Below are 20,560 nucleotides of genomic sequence, written 5' to 3'. Positions count from 1 at the left end.
CAGCTGCTGGCGTTGCTGTATCTTCTAAAGACCCCTCTTCAATTACCACATTTGTCGACGAAGGGGGTGTTGGTACCTTAGTTGCCTGGTCTCTGATAGATGCTAAGTGGACTTTCCCTCTTTTGACTGTCTGTTTAACCATCATACCTTTCTTCGATAATTTCCTAACCAAAATGTCTGTTAGGCGGTCTTCCACTGACTTCATCGATGGAGAGGAATCTGTACCCTCCTGTTCCGAATCGCTGGACGGACATCTGCGTTTAGGCATGATTCTGAAATAACAAACTATAATACAAGAAAACCTGACAAGCATACCAAAGCCAAAAGTTCCATAGGGAAAAGCAAAAGTTCCATAAGTAAAAGCCAAGTTCCACAAGGAAAATAAAAAGTTCCACAAACGGAAAGCAAAAAAGTTCCAAAAGGAAAAGCACAAAGTTCCATAAGGAAAGCAAAAAAGTTCTTAGGGAAAGCAAACGTTCCACAGGGAAAGCAAAAGTTTTGCATCGGAAAGGCAAAGTTCCATTGAGTATTGCAAGGAAGGCCAAAGTTTAGCAGAAGGGGGGGGGGTGATCACGTGGCTAAGTGGGTAAGACGCTGGCTCGCTAGCTTGGAGGTCGGGTGTTCGATCCCTGCATTGGCCGAGAAAGTTCATTCAGATTTTCCGGCGTGGTTTCCCCTTGTCAGGGATGGAGGGCCTGACAAGGACAGCTGTCTAGTCGTTCGGATGGGACGAAAAACCAAGGCGTGCACGTAAAAGATCCCTTGGCAGTTGGAATTCTACATAAGAGAAGGCGTAGCACCGCTGCCCGGGCAAAATTTCCCTCATAGCACACTGTATGGCGTATACCCGTCTTCATTAGCCCAGGTTAGGAGCAGAACAGTAGGACGTTAAACCCCATTTCATTTCATTTCATTTAGCAGAAGGGCACAATTTCCATAGGCCTGGGTAGTTCTTATGATAATGAAGTTGTGGGTGACAGCAATTGACACCATCTCATGTGTCTTAGCAAAGCATCTCTGATGCTTTTCATAAACAAAATACATCCCATAGAATCTGACAAGTGAATGCCCTGCGAATCATAAACATATGCAACTGGCTGACAAAAGCCCGACCTATGTTTCCAAAAAGTTATTTTAGGGAAACGTTGACACAACAATGACAAACGATAATTAGTTTGAAAAACACAATCATTATATTGTTCATCAACAACCACGTGACGTTTTATCAGTTGCGATATTATCACACCTTGGGGACAAAACGTAGCTAAAATGTCCGAAGCAAAGTCCACAATGGCATGTGCTAAAATATCCGGCGACACTGACGAACCCAAATGAAGAAATACGATAACTGTATTTAAAAAACGGTCAAAACCCATATACAATCGCTGGAATCTGTCGTTTAAAACGCACAACCCACCATAGCCGAAACACAAAATAGAACACAGATTGAGTGGCAAATGTAAATTTGAATGCACACCACGTAAATGCGAAATTAAACGTTTGATATACGACGAACCAAACAAAGTTACCTTGATCGGAACCACAAATGATTATGAGGATTCTGATTGGCTGAATCACATAAATGTCATTATGTACCATAATTTGTATTTCTACTCTCACAAAACAGGCGAAATTTAAAGATATGCCACAAGATATGCCCCATTTCTTATCCTCTCGTTAACGAGAATTTGGTTCCATTGGCCATAACATTGACTAAAATTTTCAGGCCCAGTCCTAAAAAATTAATAGATCGGTTACATATCTTCCACTCCTCTGTTGTCTTATAATGTCACAGCACTATCATATTCACGGTTATAGTGAAATACCCAGTTATATTAGCAGTACCACTGGTGTGTGGGTCGTGGGGCGTCAGACTGTACAAATGTTATGTCAATTCTTGCAAAACAGACGGAATTGACAGGGGCAGATCTCAAGATTCTGTCCCATTGACTGCTATTTCTGATCCTCTCATCCACAAGAATTTCTCCCAGCAATGACCTCAAATGCCAGGATATTTACTCAATTTTTGTCCCCCGCCTTTCGAAGAAAGCAGGGGACTATTAAAATGGGTTCGTCACACTTTTTGGGACACAATAACTCTCTTCCTAATTGAGCTAGAATGTTCAAACTTGGTGTATGTGTTTATTAGGTCAATGCCTTGATGGAGTTCGAAGATGAGCATTTTCCGCTTAGGGTAAGCAGAGATAAGCAATTTGATTGGTTGATACTTTGGGGCACGATAACTCTCTTCCTAATTGAGCTAGAATGTTCAAACTTGGTGTATGTGTTGATTAGGTCAATGCCTTGATGGAGTTCGAAGATGAGCATTTTCCGCTTAGGGTAAGCAGAGATAAGCAATTTGATTGGTTGATGCTTTGGGACACGATAACTTTAGTTCTAATTAAGTGAGAACTATTATAAATTAATTAAATATGTAGTATGCAATAATGAATTGACATTTAATGACAGAAAGAAAACAGTGAACTTTGCACAACTTGCAGCAAGATGGAAAATAGACCCGTTGATACAACCAAACTCTAGATCTGTAGGCATAGAGCATGTTTTCCCCTTATTATGCTATAATTATTCCATCAAAAACATTGTATGCTTAGACTATAAGTAAAGATATACTGTTTGATTGTTCAATACTTTGTAAAAGATAATTTGTGATAAATTTATATGTGTCCTCTAATTATTTTCCTATTTCGGCGGGGGACATCAGCCGCACTGTTGGCTTGTTCAAAATTTTCTCAGGTTGCTCAGTGTTATTGGCACAATCATGATATGTGACATAAACTTTGTCAACATAAATAAAACTGCTTTCCGGCGAGACAGTGACCAGCGAACAACTATATAATTATACAATACTATCTATGTTCTACCAGTATTTTGTTGACATTCATACTGGGGTGGGATTGTGGATGGCGCCAAAGATTTGGAACCTCCCCACCCCCTATTCCCAGCTTCTAGATCCGCTACTGCACATGGCCCCTAGAAAACTTGTTCTAGGGGCATGTGCATCAGTCGGTCACATTTTGGCTAAACACCCCCCAAAACAAAATCGTTATGTACGCTCCTGCCTGTCTATAGAGATTGACAGACGGCGACTATTTGGCGCAAGTGTAAAAGTCTCACGAGATTATCGCACTGGCAGTACATTGCGAGGTTGATTTCTGGTGACACCTATACAGGTGAAAGTTAATTCATTTGTGATTTAATGAAGATACATTACCTGGGATGTGATTTACTGATTTCCGATGTTTAATTTCCTGGGATGTGATTTACTGATTTCCGATGTATTTGTCAATGCTGGATGATAATTGATGATAATAGAAAGAAAGGGTCTACAAGAAATTAAACGGTCACCATTAAACTAAGCTATAGTACTAACTAAACCATTTCTGTAGTTCTCAAACGATTTTTATCAATTATCAAACAATATTTTGAAAGTAAACTATATGTATACATTCTAGCGCTAAAAATCCCTAATTAAACGATGCAGTTTTACAGTGTCTGAAACATAACAATATTCTATACTTTATGAATTGTAGGACATTACCAATTTAGTGAGATTACCTAAACTGGTGAATATAAGTTTTAAAGATCCCCAGTATGAAGCATCACCAGTCAGTATTTTATGTAATTATTCTACTCATGTGTTATATCATCTACCGTATATTCAACGACTTGATACATTTGATGTGTCAATTCAACATCTGGCAGAAATCGCTGAGGTAGGTATTAGAGGTGTTTGTATTTGTCAAATGCTTTCAGAGTTGTTCTGAGTGATAATTGTGGCAAATTCTGAACCAAATTGTTTGTAACTGTTCATTTCACAGCAAAATATGTTCCATTATTTAACCACATATTTTATCTTGGGTTTTTTTATGGCCATATCTTTGGAAAAATGTTTTGTGTGAAGCAAGGTGATCATGAAAAGGCAAACCCTATCTATTAAGCATTCCACAACCTTCCATTCAGGGGTCCCATGGATATGGTGGCTCAGTGAGTAAGGTGCTAGTTGAATAACCAGAAGATCTGGAGATCAATCCCAGTGCCATAGAGCTGGTGCTGGCTGGTGCTGGCTCGCTAACAACCAGACCCAGGGTTCGATCGATGTAGTGCACTGCTGTGATGCTGCCTCCTCTCCCTGGACCAAGATTTTGGAACACCACAGGACCCACTCTCTGGTTCAGAGAGGGATTTGAAGCAAATTTTTATATGCCCACATTTTCATGTGGACGTATTATGCTGTCGCCCCTGTTTGTCCGTCCGGTCGTCCGTCCACAATTTGTTTGTGGACACTCTACAGGTCACAATTTTTATCCGATTTCAACGAAATGGTGAGGGGTGATGATCTGTCCACGGTAAGATCTACCGCAATGGATGTTCTCTCTGGTGAGACGTCGGCGCACTGTATCGGTACTGATGGGTCTTCCATGTGTTCCCACTGTCTGATATGCTGTCTCAGTTGCCTGTGTGAAGGGATTCTGCACGTGCTGTCACACAACATGGCGGTCTTGTCGCCTTGTGGTAACCCTTGGACTACCAGTTCGGGGGCGATCATCCATGGTGTTGGTGGCCCGAAAGCGTTGCTGAAGCCTGTAGATAGTCCAAACATTGACCTGGAAGTGATTGGCAGTGGCTTGGGCAGTGTGGCCAGTGTCGTGTCTTCCAAGTGCCTTGGCGTCTAACAACAGTTTATTTATAGTTATAGGAATCTCCCGGCAAATACAGTTTTTGAGAGGGATTTGAAGTAAATTTTTATACGCCCACATTTTCATGAGGACGTATTATGCCGTCGCCCCTGTTTGTCCGGACGTCCGTCCACAATTTGTTTGTGGACACTCTACAGGTCACAATTTTTATCCGATTTCAACGAAACTTGAAATATAGGTTAATCTCCCTAAGATCTCAGTTTCTTTCGATATTGGCATGTATCGGACCGTAACTTCGTGGATTATGGCACCTGATTGTACAAAAAATTGCGTTTTTAGCTTGTGGACCCGCTATAGAGGTCACAAGTTTTATCCAATTTTGTTGAAACTTGAAATGTAAGTTTATAAGCCAAAGATCTCGGTTCCTTTCGATATTCACGCATATCGGACCTTAACTTCCTGAATTATGGCCCCAAAGATCTCGGTCCCTATTGATATTTGCGCAATTCAGACCATAACTTTCTGGATTATTGCCCCTGATTGTACAAAAACTCCTGTTTGTTTTTAGCTGAGTATTTAACAAAACTAACACTTATTACAGTATTAAAACATCGTACAGCAAATCTGATATCGTGCGATAAAATAGACATTTGGCTGCAAAACTGAATGATGATCCACAACTAAACAGATCGTAATATCTGAACATCTCATCTGAAATCAGATTTTTGACAACAGAATCGAACACCTTGCGTAATTGGACACCTCGACTAATTTTAATCACAGCTCAGGAAATTGAATGGTTCAACTAATTATCGATCGGCTGTGATAATTAAGCATGACGCTTATTATTATTATTATTGTTCGATTTATATAGCGCTTCATTACACGTGAAGTGTTTCTAAGCGCATATCACAAACATATACTTCAAACACACAGAAACAATCAAAATCAGGAGAACATAATTAAACACAGCTGCCTGTAGGCGCTATTATTTAAAGGTTTATATCAACAAATCAACCGGCTAATCTCTATATTGAACTCAGTCGAGGTATTACCTGATGAACACCTACACCAAGTAGAGTTCAAAAATAATAACGAAGTTTAAAAGAATCAACTTCATTAACAAAAATTAAACAATCAAAAACTAAACAGATAAATCAAATTCAAAGAAAATGAAAAGCGCAGTTCATTACCATTCTACATTAACAAAATAAAGGAAATCAAGTTGTGAAAATTTTTTCAAAAAAATAAGAGCAAAATAACACTAATGTTAATACTGCTTATAATTAAACAATTAGATTAAACAATACCCTTCTCACAGTGTCAGGATGGATGCATTTGTTAGGTGGATATTCCTACGGTTACTTGATGTCACTTTTTTATACGCCCACATTTTCATGTGGACGTATATTGTCGTCGCCCCTGTCCCTCCGTCCGTCCACAATTTGTTTGTGGACAGTCTACAGGCCTCAATAGGTCTATCTCCCAAAGATAGGGTGACCCGTGCACTTTACAGAAAGTTGGTCTCGACACGGCTAAATGTGCACGCTTCAGTTGCGTGTCTCGAACTGATTTCTGATTACCCCGCACTCGCTTTGAGTCGATAAATAGCCATGGCACGTGCAATTCTCTACAAATATATCAACTATTACAGCCGTAAAAAATCTATTGTTGCAATTTGTAATAGCAGTAAAATTTAGCTTCTTGGTTATTACAGCAGCTTTAGTAATTACGTTTGTTTTATTTTTTAAATTGCTTTATCATTAACTGTACCGTTAAGAGCGGCATCTTTTGGTTTAGTACAAATACTATCTCTGAATCACTTTCTTTAGCAGGAACATGATACTAGCAGTAGTTTCATTTTACTTTTACAAGTTTCTTAAAACAATTGTTGAGTTGTCTAAAGTGCTTATTTCTAAATTCAATTTCTTGTTCTAGCTTTCTGTTATGTTTTGTAAAAAAGTAGTCTTGATTATCCCGACCTGTCAATCAGACGTAGAATGGTCGATAGACTGGTTAAGCGAGACTAATTTCAAAACAAGGGCACGTAACCTATCTTTTACTCAAAAGTGTCTGGATGTTGTGGACGCAACTTGGAACCAGTTTTCAGTCTATTATTTATAGATGATTAATGGTCATAGCTTATTAAGTACAACATGATCGTTTGTTTAGTGACTATAATTGTGTGAAACTGATTTGAGGCTTGGCATATATATAAATATTGTGGCGTAATTGTCGAGATAGGGTCACCCTACCAAAGATCTCGGTCCTTTTCGATATTGGCATGTATCAGACCATAACTTCATGGATTATGGCCCCTGATTGTACGAAAAATCACGTTTTTAGCTTATGGACCCTCTAGAGGTCACAATTTTCATCCTATTTTGATGAAACTTGGAATGCATGGTTATATGCCAAAGATCTTGGTTCTTTTCGATATTCGCACATATCGGATCGTAAATTCCTGTATTATGGCCCTTGATTGTACAAAAAATCGCATTTTGAGCTTGTGGTCCCTATAGAGGTCACAATTTTTATCCGATTTAGAAAAAGGAAAAACGTGTGAATACATCACAGTTATACACTAATGATGGTTGAGTTTGAATTTCGTGAAAATCAGACAAAAACTGACGGACATAATGGCCACCTTTTGTACGCAAATAGTGTAAAAAATATGGTATATCAAGGTTGTGGGCCCTCTAGAGGCCACAGTTTTTATCCGATTTGGATGAAACTTTAAGTATGTGTTTTTATCATAAAGATCTTGGTTCCTTTTGATAATCACACATATCCGAACATAACTTCTTGGATTATGGCCCCTGATTGGTTGAAAAATCGCATTTTTAGCTCAATTGTGGATTCTCGGGAGGTCAAAATTTTTTTTCCTATTTTAAAAACCATTTAGATATATCACCATTCCACCATAATGAAGGTTGAATTGGAATTGAGGGAAAATCAAAATGAAACTGACCGACAAAATGCCCGTTTTTTGTACGCAAATTGTGTATAAGTATGTAATAAAAATGTTATGGAGCCTCTACTAGAGGTCACAATTTTTATCCGATTTTGGTAAAACTTTAAACATATCTTTATATTCCAAAAATCTGAGTCCCTTTTGATATTTGCTCATTTCAGACCATAACTTTCTGGATTATGGCTCCTGATTGTACAAAAAATCCCGTTTGTTTTTAGCTTGTTCTCTATACATCTCTTGCAAAATGTGGGTGTATCCTGCCTGGCAGCCGCTGGTTTGAGATAGACAGTATCGAGTATCCCCAAATCTAATACTGTTCAGATGGATTTTGTTTAATTCAAATAATTTGTATTCTAGTCAACAGTATCAAAGAAGAAGATGTACTATAATATGAGAATGAAAGCTATTCATTGTAATTTATCCAGTGTTAAAAATAGATTAGAGAAATATCGTGATCTATTATTAGAATTCCCTCAGAAAAGAATTTTGAATCTTGTTAATACAATAAAAGAGGTAAGTTACTCATATGTTAATTATTGTCACTGAGAACTACTGGACCCTTTATACCATATTGAGGCTTTTAAATTTGGATTCAAACCCTAAACCACCGATAGGACTCAGAGTAACAGAAGTTTAAGAAGAGAAATAAGGGTAGTTTTCGATATAAAAGCATCTGAATAGGCTCCAAAAATGGACAATATTAGATTTTCAGCAACCCATAATCTATTGCCTAACCATCGAATTTGTATCATTTGGATGTCATAAGATCGTCCATTAATCGGGCTACCCAATAACACTTTAGTTGTTTTGGTTCGGTGGAATCTGGCATAGTTCACCATTTTTTACTTTTTACATTTTTTTTTTTTCTTCAACATATCAGATATTTTTCGACTACTTCTGGTTTTTGGATAATTGTCGGATAGTTTTAACAGGTTGTGTGTATTCTTAACTTTCTGTACCAGAAATGTAAGAAAACATCCATTGAGCTGTTTTCAAAAAAAAGAAAAATAGAAGAGCATTTCATGTAATTTAAGCATTTTTCAACTTTTTTCAAAGATTGAGGCCTTTTTTGGACCACTAAATTTTCGGCGTACCATAATTTATTTCCTAACCATTGAAATCGTATCATTTAGATGTCATATGATAGTCCATTTTTTTTCATTTTTTGAATACTTCCAGTATGGAGATCATTCTCGGGATAGTTTTAATTATCAGTTTAGGCAATTGAATGGTCGCAGGGCTCCATAATGATATATTACATTATCTGATCAGATGAGGAATCCCATGTTCAAATGTGCCATAAATGCAAAATTTAAGCCAAAATATCGAAAATTAAATTTCAATAACTCAATAAGCTTACATATTATACATTTTAGAATTGTCATTAGAACACCTATCTTAATATATAAACCTTTTTTGAAAATTATCAAAATAAAAAAATAATAGAGCATTTTCCAAAATTTTAACGATTTTTTGACTTTTTTTAAATTTTGGTCCCATTTTTCTCCAAATTCCAGTTATTTCAAAGTCTTATTGAATGTCTTCATGCACAACACTACCGAAGGGTCTCTCAACAGAGAAATTTTTAAAAAAATGTGCTGGAGCAGTTTTCAAATCAGAAAATACTTGATTTTCAGCTTGCCATATTTTGCTGTCTGATCACCGTATCTGTATGAATTGGGTATCACATGATAGTCCATTCACCTGGCCACTCAACGCTACCTTAATTGGTTTATTTCGGACGGAGAAATCACGTTTTTCCCAAAAGCATCCATATTTTTGCATTGTTTTCAACATATCGGGCATTATTTTGACTTCTTCTGGTGGAAGCTCTAGAAGCTAAAGTTTATATCGATTGACTTTAAATTTATACACAGTGTTTAACACTGAGAGCTGCTAAAGGGTGAATTTGTGCACAGCCACCATATAAATCTCAGTCATAGTTGTTATTTGTACGTGTATCGAAAGAAAATTAATTTTCCGACTATTACTCGGTATTACCGCGTTAAACCTGTAAATAAGGTGTGTTAATTAAAAAGGGTGAAAAATTGTCTGGGAGGTGAGATAATTAACGCTAGGGGTGAAAAACTGCAACAGTGCATTTTCAGTAGAGGTGTGTTAATTAACCGACCGGTAAAAAATGAATGTCAATGTGTATTGTTTAATTGGCATGTTTTCTCGCTAGTTGCGATAACTGCATCAAGGACAAACAGGCTTTATCTGACACGTAAGTGTTAAATCAAAATTTGGGAAGCAAAACTGTTTTACCGTGCGATTTATCATTCGACCGTGTGTTTTACGCAGGTCTTTGTATAATTAAAGACAGGTCTTTAGTCAGGCGTGTGTGCTCGCTATGATCTACGTTTCTCTTACGTGTCTTTTGTATTGCGTACCATATATGTAAAGTTGAATTTAATGAAATAAAAATACGGACCTTAATCTATCGTATACAGAAAGGCGAATGTAATGTCGTCATTTATAAATACCCAGCGCCCAATTTGAATATAAACGAGAATATAGAGAGTAAATCCAGCAAAAACAACAGATATATATTTCTGTTTTATTACTAAAAAGATGCGCACTCACCATTTGACATTTATTAAATTTATAAAAACGTGCCAATAGCAATATCCATAAAACAGAAATCTCCATATTGATGAATAATACGGCACAACGAACTGAACAGTGGTAATTTCCTCACAAATGATATTTAAACTAAATTACTTTAGCTTTTCACTAAATTTACATGGCATACAATCCAACGATCCTCATTCCAGAACTTGTAATTTATAATAGCCGCTTTTATGCAATTACAGAATTTTCCCATGATCTTACATATCAAAGAAGCACATATGTCTGATACGACACGTAATCATTTTTCGAGACTTTGTACATTGGACTTCCTTGTTGTGTTTTCTTCGTGATCCTAATATATAAAACTGCAGGTTAAATTATTTCTTCAAATTTATTAAGCTGGATTGGCTTCAAAGGTCCCTCGTTCTCAATAAATGATAGCTGCTCGGAATACCTGGGTGGGCTCTGATCAGTCTCACTCAACACCATCTTTTATCACCCCCTAATTTCTGCACGTCCTAGACTGACCTTGACTTTAATTTCCATCCCAAATATGGACTGGGGGGTTGGGGGGACATTACCTTATTTGGTCTACCAACCATATGGCATGAACAGATAGAATTTGATGGATATTTTGACAATGGTTAGGATTTTACCAAAATATCACTGTTTTTTTATACATATAAACATGTCGTTCGCTTTTATTAGTACGTGGGATTTGACTCTATAGAAAGAGTTAACCAACAATTTTTCAAAGATCCAATATTGTGTCTTAAGGACCAAAGTCTTACAACTTGTCTTCTATTATATCGACTATACCTTGCGTTTATACTGCGTACCATATAGTCACTCTACTTATAAAGTTGCATTTAATAGAATAAAAATATTGACCTTAATCTATCGCAGGAAATACAATGTCGTCATTTATAAATATCAAACAAGTAGACCCCAATTTGAATATCCCCGGGTATATAGCGAATAAGTCAAATTTGCCGTATGTAAATACATATGCGTACGGGGAAATTTTTGACTGGGGGGGCGGTGGTGGTTGGTACCCAAAAAATGTACATGTAGTTAGGTTCTTAGTATGTTACATAATAATAATAAATTCGCTGTTAAATTGGACACATTCAAGAACACAATATTTTTTATACAACTTTTACAAAGTACAATTGTGTGCCCAAATTTTCCCAGCATTTGGTGCCCAGCCGCCCCCCCCCCCCCAGCTCGTACGCCTATTTGTAAATATACATGTACTGTCTTCTTATTCTTACGACTGGCACCTGAAATAACCCAGCCACATCAGAAAGCAATATCAGGTTTATTTTATAATCATTTTAGACATTGTTTCATTTGATTAAACGCGCAAGTTCACATATTGACCTTTGATTGATGGTATGCATTGAAATGAAATGAAAAATAAAAATCAGCATGGTATTGTATCCGTCCCATGGATTCAGCGAAGATTTTAAAGTTCCATAAACTTATGATTACTGAACGATGGATTTGCTCCCGATAATCACTTGGGATATGATGTGAGCATTTAAATAGTTCATCAATAACACCGTCTACATTTCCTATCGTTTTTTAAAATACAATATTTGAGCACTAGTATCCTATATATACAGTCAAACTGGGGGAAAGTATTGCCATCTTTTTGTTATGGTTGATTGATCAGAATGTTTGAAAACTTGACCTTTAGGTGTTGCGTAACAAATGTGGTGTTTTGATACTTGATTGGGGTCATAAAGTAATAAACTAATTAACAAGCTACACGCGGATTATTTATTTCAACCAAAATGTGTATTAGAAGTTTCTGTCTGAATTACGCTTGTTAATTTTGTTTATAGATTTATTAATTGACTGTTTTCGCTAACTTAAAAAATCGTGCAAACTGAAAAATAAGGTAATTTATGGTTAAAACTTTTTATGGCATGTAAAAAGAATACATACAAATGTGTATAGTAAAATTTACTGCAACCAGTAACAACTTATTTCTTGATACAGGCGTATCTGTTTTATGGAATAATCTACCATTTAGTTTAAGATATTGTACAGTTATTTAAACGGGCTTTTAACCGACGCTACATGTCCATAATCTTGATTTTTTTAAGATTAAATTGTCACTTTGTAAAGTGTCCCTAAGTAAGTTACATGGAAGGGCGCACTATAATAATATATAGTAACAAAATTTCGATTTATAGTATTAATATTACTTTGTCCCCTTTATTTCCAAACATCTCTCCGATGATAATAATAAATTTGAATTACTTCTCCGTACCAGTTGGAAACGTAATTGTCTAAGGTCTAAATGAAATGTGAAGTTTAATCAAATATAAAATTACAATGCTGTTTGTTTCAAAGCTGTGTTTGTTGGGGGGCACGATGGCTAAGAGGGTAAGACGCTGGCTCGCTAGCCTGGAGGTCGGATGTTCGATCCCTGCATTGGCAGGGAAAGTTCATCCAGATATTCCTGCGTGATTTCTCCTTGTCAGTGATGCAGGACGGAGGATCTGACAAGGACAGCTATGAATTCTATTTATACATGTAAAGGCGTGCACGAGCTTATTTGCACAGATTGGAAAACTGTTCGGTTTGTTTATTTGAAAAGATACTGATATTAAACTATAAGATTTGTCAATTTTTTTTTTGAAAATTCTGATAAATTGGTAGCTCTTCGGGAAGCGTTGATCATATCGCCTACCTGGTTTGTGTATTGTACGTCTAATTATGATATTTGAATACTTTCTGAAAGAACATAATTATAGCTCGTTATAGTCGTTCGCATGGGAAGAAAAACCGAGGTACCGTGTACACATTGGCGTGCACGTAAAAGATTCCTTAGCAGTTGGTATTCGATATAAGAATAGGCCGTAGTGCCACTGTCCGGGCAAAATTTCCCTCATAGCACACTGTATTGCGTATGCCCGTCTTCATTAGCCCAGTTCGGAGCAGAACAGTAGGATGTTAAACCCCATTTCATTTTAAAGCTGCGTTGGGCTGTTCATCTAATTGGGGGGTTGGATGGCTGAATGGTTAGCGTGCGCGCTGTATCATAAAGTCTGTCATTGAGTCGACTGGCGTGGTTTCGAATCCCCGGTTGTACGTGGCAAGGAGTAGGGTTGCCTGTCCAACCTCGTGGGTTTTCTCCGGGTCCTCCGGTTTCCTCCCACTGCTAAAGACCCCTACGCGCAAGCAAATTATGTAAATAAAATTAAACCATATGTTAGTCCCGAAATGACCTAGTTTGTGTCGAGTGGACGTTAAACCCCATTTCTCTCTCTCTGTTCATCTAATTAATGTGATTTATATTTGATATCTGTGATTGATATCCGACTATCATAAAAAAAAAAATGGCCTATTAAAAACTAACATCTAATAGCGAGCTATATGTTCTTTCAGAAAGTATTCAGATATCATAAATTATTTGCTAGCTATTATAAAAACGTACAATACACAAACGGGTAAGCGATATGATCAACCTTCCCGAAGAGCTACCAATTTGTCAGAATTTTCAAAGAAAAAATTGACAAATTTTATGGTAGTGTAATATCAGTATCTTCCCAAATAAAGCAACCAAACAGTTTTCGAATAAGCTTGTGCACACCTTTACAATACTTTACATGTGATAGAATTGTTACTTTGATCAAGGAGCTGTTATTGCTCTGCACGGACTATGCGTGAAACGGTTAGACGTGAAGTCTGAAATGGTTGGGTTGACATTTGAATGGTACAAATTTGAAGACATAAATAATAACTTGTCGGAAGACGAGAATAATTATATTTACGAAAAGAAGTATTTTTACGAGAATAAGTATATTTACGAGAATCAGTATATTTACTTACGACGAATTTGGCTTATTCGCTATATACACAGGGATATTTAAATTGGGGCCTACCTGTTTGATATTTATAAATGACGACATTGCATTTCGTGCAATATTTTTATTTTATTAAATGCAACTTTATAAGTAGCGTGACTATATGGTACGCAGTATAAACACCATAGTACAATATTGGGTCTTTGAAAAATTGTTGGTTAACTCTTTCTATAGAGTGTAAATATGTAAAAAAAAACCAGTGATATTTTGGTAAAATCCTAACCATTATCAAATTCTATCTGTTCATGATATATGGTTAGTAGACCAAATAAGGTAATGTTCCCCCCCCCCCCCCCCCGTTCCATATTTGGGATGGAAATTAAAGTCAAGGTTAGTCTAGGACGTGCAGGTTAGTCTAGGGCGGGGTTATAAAAGAGGGTGTTGAGTGAGACTAATCAGAGCTCACCCAGGTATTCCGAGCAGCTATCATTTATTGAGAACGAGGGACCTTTGAAGCCAATCCAGCTTAATAATAAAGTTGAAGAAATAATTTAACCTGCGGTTTTATATATTAGGATCACGAAGAAAACACAACAAGGAAGTCCAATGTACAAAGTCTCGAAAAATGATTATGTGTCATATCAGATGTATGTGCTTTGATATGTTAGATCACGGGAAAATTCTGTAATTGCATAAAAGCGGCTATTATAAATTACAAGTTCTGGAATGAGGATTGTATGAAAAGCTAAAGTAATTTAGTTTAAATACATCATTTGTGAGGAAATTACCACTGTTCAGTTGTTTGAGTCGTATTATTTATCAATATGGAGATTTCTGTTTTATGGATATTGCTATGGAAGGTAAGATGTACAATTTACGCAACGTGGCACGTTTTTATAAATTTAATAAATGTCAAACAGAAATATATTTCTGTTGTTTTTGCTGAATTTACTCTCTATATTCCCGTTTATATTCAAATTGGGCGCTGACTGCTGGGTATTTATAAATGACGACATTACATTCTCCTTTCCGTATCCGATAGATTAAGGTCTGTATTTTTATTTCATTAAATTCAACTTTATATATATGGTACGCAATACAAAAGACACGTAAGAGAAACGTAGATCATAGCGAGCACACACGCCTGTCTAAAGACCTGTCTTTAATTATACAAAGACCTGCGTAAAACACGGTCGAATGATAAATCGCACGGTAAAACAGTTTTATTTCCCAAATTTTGATTTAACACGTACGTGTCAGATAAAGCCTGTTTGTCCTTGATGCAGTTATCGCAACTAGCGAGAAAACATGCCAATTAAACAATACACATTGACATTCATTTTTTACCGGTCGGTTAATTAACACACCTCTACTGAAAATGCACTGTTGCAGTTTTTCACCCCTAGCGTTAATTATCTCACCTCCCAGACAGTTTTTCACCCTTTTTAATTAACACACCTTATTTACAGGTTTAACGCGGCAATTAAACAATACACAACATTGACATTCATTTTTTACCGGTCGCTTAATTAATACACCTCTACTGAAAACGCACTGTAGCACAGTTTTTCACCCCTAGCGTTAATTATCTCACCTCCCAGACAGTTTTTCACCCTTGTTAATTAACGCACCTTATTTACAGTTTTAACGCGGTAATACCGAGTAATAGTCGGAAAATTAATTTTCTTTCAATACACGTACAAATAACAACTATGACTGAGATTTTTATGGTGGCTGTGCACAGATTCACCCTTTAGCAGTTCTCAGTGTCATGAGACGAAGAAGCCTATTGATTTTCAACGATATCCGATAATTACTGCCAGAATCTTGTGAAGGCTCTAGAGGCGAAAGTTAACCCCCTCATTACCACTGGCACCAGACTCTGGCTGGTCTTGGAATACCAGACAATTCCAAGATGGCTGCCATATTTTGGTAAATTTTAGCATAGCCTCATATAAACACCTGTCATTCGAAAACAGTTGAATATTGACTATTACAAGTTTGTTTTATTTTGAAGAAAAATGTCTTACCTTTATTAGCATTGCACCTCTCAGCGCTGTGACATTCGGACAAATAGAATTGCCCTCAGGAAAATGTAGGTCGCCCAGAAAAAAATACAAATTCATCATTAAAACTACACCAAATTGTAAAAATAATGTCATTAAAAAAATTTGCAGATGATGATCTGTCCGTCACTTTGTTGTTTAATTCACATCAAGCCAGTGTTTGCCAGGATAGAATGCGATAAAATACATCACTGCTGTGCGCCGTTGCTCTGACGCCATGATCAATTTCTTTGCACAAGGCAGACACGGGCTGAATTTTCAAAATAAAATTCCTGCTTTAGTATTTGATAAACACTCATGAAATTTTTCAACCAATCAGAGAAAGGCCTGCCATTCATTCCGCAAAGCTCCCTAGTAACGCGCAAGGTCTGGTTTCTTTGATGCAAGCAGCTCAAGTTTGGACCCGATTTTAGCCAAAATTTGACCAATTTCTGTCAAATAACTGGTGAGTACGAATATTTAGATCTTTTAGACCATAACCATATAGTTTGTGTGGAGGAAACAGCTGAATTAACTCCGTAGGAGGTGTCTGAAGTGGGCAATTCGCCGTATTTTGTTTCCAGGAAATGATCCAGCAGCATACGGGCAATACCATACTTTTCATTGTGAAGGGGTGTACTCTGCTCGCGATCGATAATTAGGTCACGTGACGTGTTTCTGCAATGCTGGTTGGCCTGTGCGCTTATGTTTACTGTTGAGGACAATGGGTTTGGCCCGTTTTGAGGGGAGGTGGGTGTCAGCATGTTTATTTTGGATGGAGTTTTCTTTGGGGGTGGGTGGAAGCTAATTGTGGTGATTTAAAGCAGGAATTTGACAGAGGACAATCTAAATTTCATAATATTGTATTAGGGGATAAATTCCATGGCGTTTTTATACGCCCACATTTAAATGTGGTCGTATATTGTCGTTACCCCCGTCCGTCCGTCCGGCGGTCCGGCGTCCACAATTGCTTGTGGACGCTCTAGAGGCTAAAGTTTATATTCGATTGACTTTAAATTTATACACAGTGTTTAAGTACTTGAGACAAAGAAGCCTATTGATTTTCAGCGATTTCTGATAATTACTGCCAGAGTTGTGGCCCTTGATCACTTCAAAAAATCTTTTGGACGCTTTAGAGGCCAAAGTTAATATTCGATTGATCTTAAATTTATACACAGTGTTTAAGGTCATGAGACGAAGAAGCCTATTGATTTTCAGCGATTTCCGATAATTACTGCCAGAGTTATGGCCCTTGATCACTTCAAAAAATCGTGTTGATGCTCTAGAGGCCAAAGTTAATATCCAATTGACTTTAAATTCATACACAGTGTTTAAGGTCATGCGACGAAGAAACCTATGGATTTTTAGCGATTTCTGATAACTACTGCCAGAGTTATGGCCCTTGCTCACTTTGAAAAATCTTGTGGACGCTCTAGAGGCCAAAGTTAATATCCAATTGACTTTAAATTTATACACAGTGTTTAAGGTCATGAGAAGATGAAGCTTATTGATTTTTATACGCCCACATTGAAATGTGGTCGTATATTGTCGTCGCCCCCGTCCGTCCATCCATCCGTCGGTTCGTTCGTCCGTCCGTCCGTCCGTCCGGCGTCCACAATTGCTTGTGGACGCTCTAGAGGCTAAAGTTAATATCCGATTGACTTTAAATTTATACACAGTGTTAAAGGTCATGAGACAAAAAAGCCTATTGATTTTCAGCGATTTCCAATAATTACTGCCAGAGTTATGGCCCTTGATCACTTCAAAAAATTTTGTGGACGCTCGTCGCCCCCGTCCGTCCATCCATCCATCCATCCGTCCATCCATCCGTCCGTCCGTCCGTCCGTCCGGCGTCCACAATTGCTTGTGGACGCTGTAGAGGCCAAAGTTAATATCCGATTGGCTTTAAATTCATACACAGTGTTTAAGGTCATGAGACGAAAAATCCTTTTGATTTTTAGCAATTTCCGATAATTACTGCCAGAGTTATGGCCCTTGATCACTTTGAAAAATCTTGTGGACGTTCAAGAGGCCAAAGTTAATATCCGATTGACTTTAAATTTATAATCAGATTTTAGTGTATTATAAATGTTTCATTACCGAAAATTAAAAATATGCGACAACTCTTGTTGACTGCCCGGACGATTTAGCTGCTGTGGGCGTATGTTTCGTTGCCTGGCAACCTATCTTTAAAGGTATTTTAGGGGCCTGGCCCTGATAATATTTTCCATTTTCTTTTTTACTCCCTCTTAACTGTCATTATTAATTATTGAGATTTCTGGATGAGTGTCAGCCAGTGCCTGCCTAGCCTACATGTAGCTGAGTTATAGGTGTGGATGTGTGGAAATGAACCTGAAATGCAATCTGGTAAGTAAATAGACTACAAAGATGGTTTTACATTAACACTCTTATTTTATTGAAATGCTTCAACTCATAACAAATGTTAGGGTGACCCATGCACTCTACAGAAAGTTGGTCTCGACATGGCTAATGTGCACGCTTCAGTGGTTGTCTCGAACTACCAGCGGTGGACTGTATGATACTATAAATAGCCATGGCACGTGCAATTCTCTACAAATCTATCAACTATTACAGCCGTAAAAAATCTATTGTTGACGATTTTGAATAGCAGTAAAATATAGCTTCTTGGTTATTACAGCAGCTTTAGAAATTACGTTCGTTTTATTTTTTAAATTGCTTTATCATTAACTGTACCGTTAAGAGCGGCATCTTTCGTTAGCAGGAACATGATACTAGCAGTAGTTTCATTTTACTTTTACAAGCTTCTTAAAACAATTGTTGAGCTAGGTAACGTGCGTTTTTCTAAATTCAATTTCTTATTCCAGCTTTCTGTTATGTTTCGTAAAAAGGTAGTCTTGATTATCCCGACCTGTCAATCAGATGTAGAATGGTCGGTAGACTGGTTAAGCGAGACTAATTTCAAAACAAGGGCCTTAACCTGTCGTTTACTCAAAAGTGTCTGGATGTTATTGACGAAACTTGGAACAACTTTCAGTCTATTATTTATAGATCATTAAATGGTCATAGCTTATTAAGTACAACATGATCGTTTATTTAGTGACTATAATTGTATGAAACTGATTTAAGGCTTGGTATATATATAAATATTGTGGCGTAATTGTCGAGATATTTGGAGATATTTATTTATGGTGGGTCACCCTACAAATGTATAGGTTTAAATTTTGAATTTATAATTTGTGATAATTTGCCCTTTCTATTTCAGGTCTTAGAATACTCTGAAGATGCCACGTACTGGGAAATACTGCAGACAGACAGGCATAAGGATCGAAGACCTGGAAAATGAAAAATTCACAACGTTACCAGAAAAACTCTTAACAAATGGTGTAGTCTTAGAACTTTACGCTTACTGTCGAATCCGCCACATAAGTGAGGAAGTGTTGCTGAAGTGGATTATTGGAATTTGCCCTGAGTCTGCAGATTACCGAAAGTGAAGGTGGCAAGGTCTTGCGGCAGATACAAGTTCTTCATGGCCGGCGAGACTTCCTTAGGAAACGGAAGGCGGACTCAGCACTTTTTAAGGACCTAGAAGGATGTCCTTTTGCTTTTCCATCTCACCCTGCGCCTTCAGAATCATTATCAGAATGTCATCCGATGTCATCAATTGACATCAGTGCCGCGTCGCATCTTGACTTCATGCAACCTGTGGGATCAGTCATTCTTGAAACGCTTCCATTACTATCAGATTCATTTTTGGAGGCAGTGTTAATTCCATCTGATTCTGATAACTTTGGCCTCGACGCATCCTTTTCCATTTCCCAAGGAGTTTCCAGCACCCATGTCCATGGGAAGAATACCCACCGGATGATTTTGCACTATCTGAGAACTTAATCCCTTAGACATATAGTCTCGGTCACCCAGAACCTCCTAGTCTTCAACATACGGAGGGTCTGGGAAGGTTGTCAATATTTGACGTGAAGTCCATTGCCCATGCGTAACCGGGAGTTTGGTTTTTAATGTGGTTGATTATCCTGTCTCTTTAGCCAAGTCAAGTAAGAGTTGCGCCCCTTCCCACAATAAATCCCATAATTCTTGCATTAATATAAACAAACATGAATTGTTACGACGAATTAGGATTAATTTTAAAAGCATAGATATGGCCCATGAAGAGAGAAATTTTACAATAAAAAATTAAGAGTGTTAGATATTGAACTCGCATGCAATCAAATGGATTTTTTGAAATGACATTCTTAAATTAATTTCATGGGCGTAAACATTTTGTTTTAAGAGGAGTTACCTCCCTTAGACATCGTTTATGATAATGTGAAAGACCGGATTATCTAGCCAATTTTTCTCAAATGTTGACAACCTGTCCAGACTAATATTCGTAGAGACTGGATGATAGAGACTATTAGACATACAGACGGTAAAGGGTTAAACGGATGTAAATGTGTCCTAGTTATGTAGTACTGGCCTTTTTTATAGACTCGCCTCTTGAAGACCTTTAAA

At 37.3% G+C, this 20,560-nt stretch overlaps 1 protein-coding gene across 1 annotated transcript in view; it reads left to right on the top strand.

Moving 5' to 3' along the window:
- Nucleotides 1–20,560, top strand: part of LOC126820656 (leucine-rich repeat-containing protein 9) — a 201,499-nt gene that overhangs the window by 111,452 nt on the left and 69,487 nt on the right. The window contains exons 7-8 of the mRNA XM_056100793.1: nucleotides 3,552–3,734; nucleotides 7,990–8,145. Coding sequence (XP_055956768.1) covers nucleotides 3,552–3,734; nucleotides 7,990–8,145 — 339 coding nt within the window. The remainder of the gene's footprint in view (nucleotides 1–3,551; nucleotides 3,735–7,989; nucleotides 8,146–20,560) is intronic.

Source organism: Patella vulgata, chromosome 5 (genome assembly GCF_932274485.2).
Source record: "Patella vulgata chromosome 5, xgPatVulg1.2, whole genome shotgun sequence".
Taxonomy (NCBI): domain Eukaryota; kingdom Metazoa; phylum Mollusca; class Gastropoda; family Patellidae; genus Patella; species Patella vulgata.
Note: the sequence above shows the minus strand (reverse complement) of the source record. Positions and strands in the feature narration are given on the sequence as shown.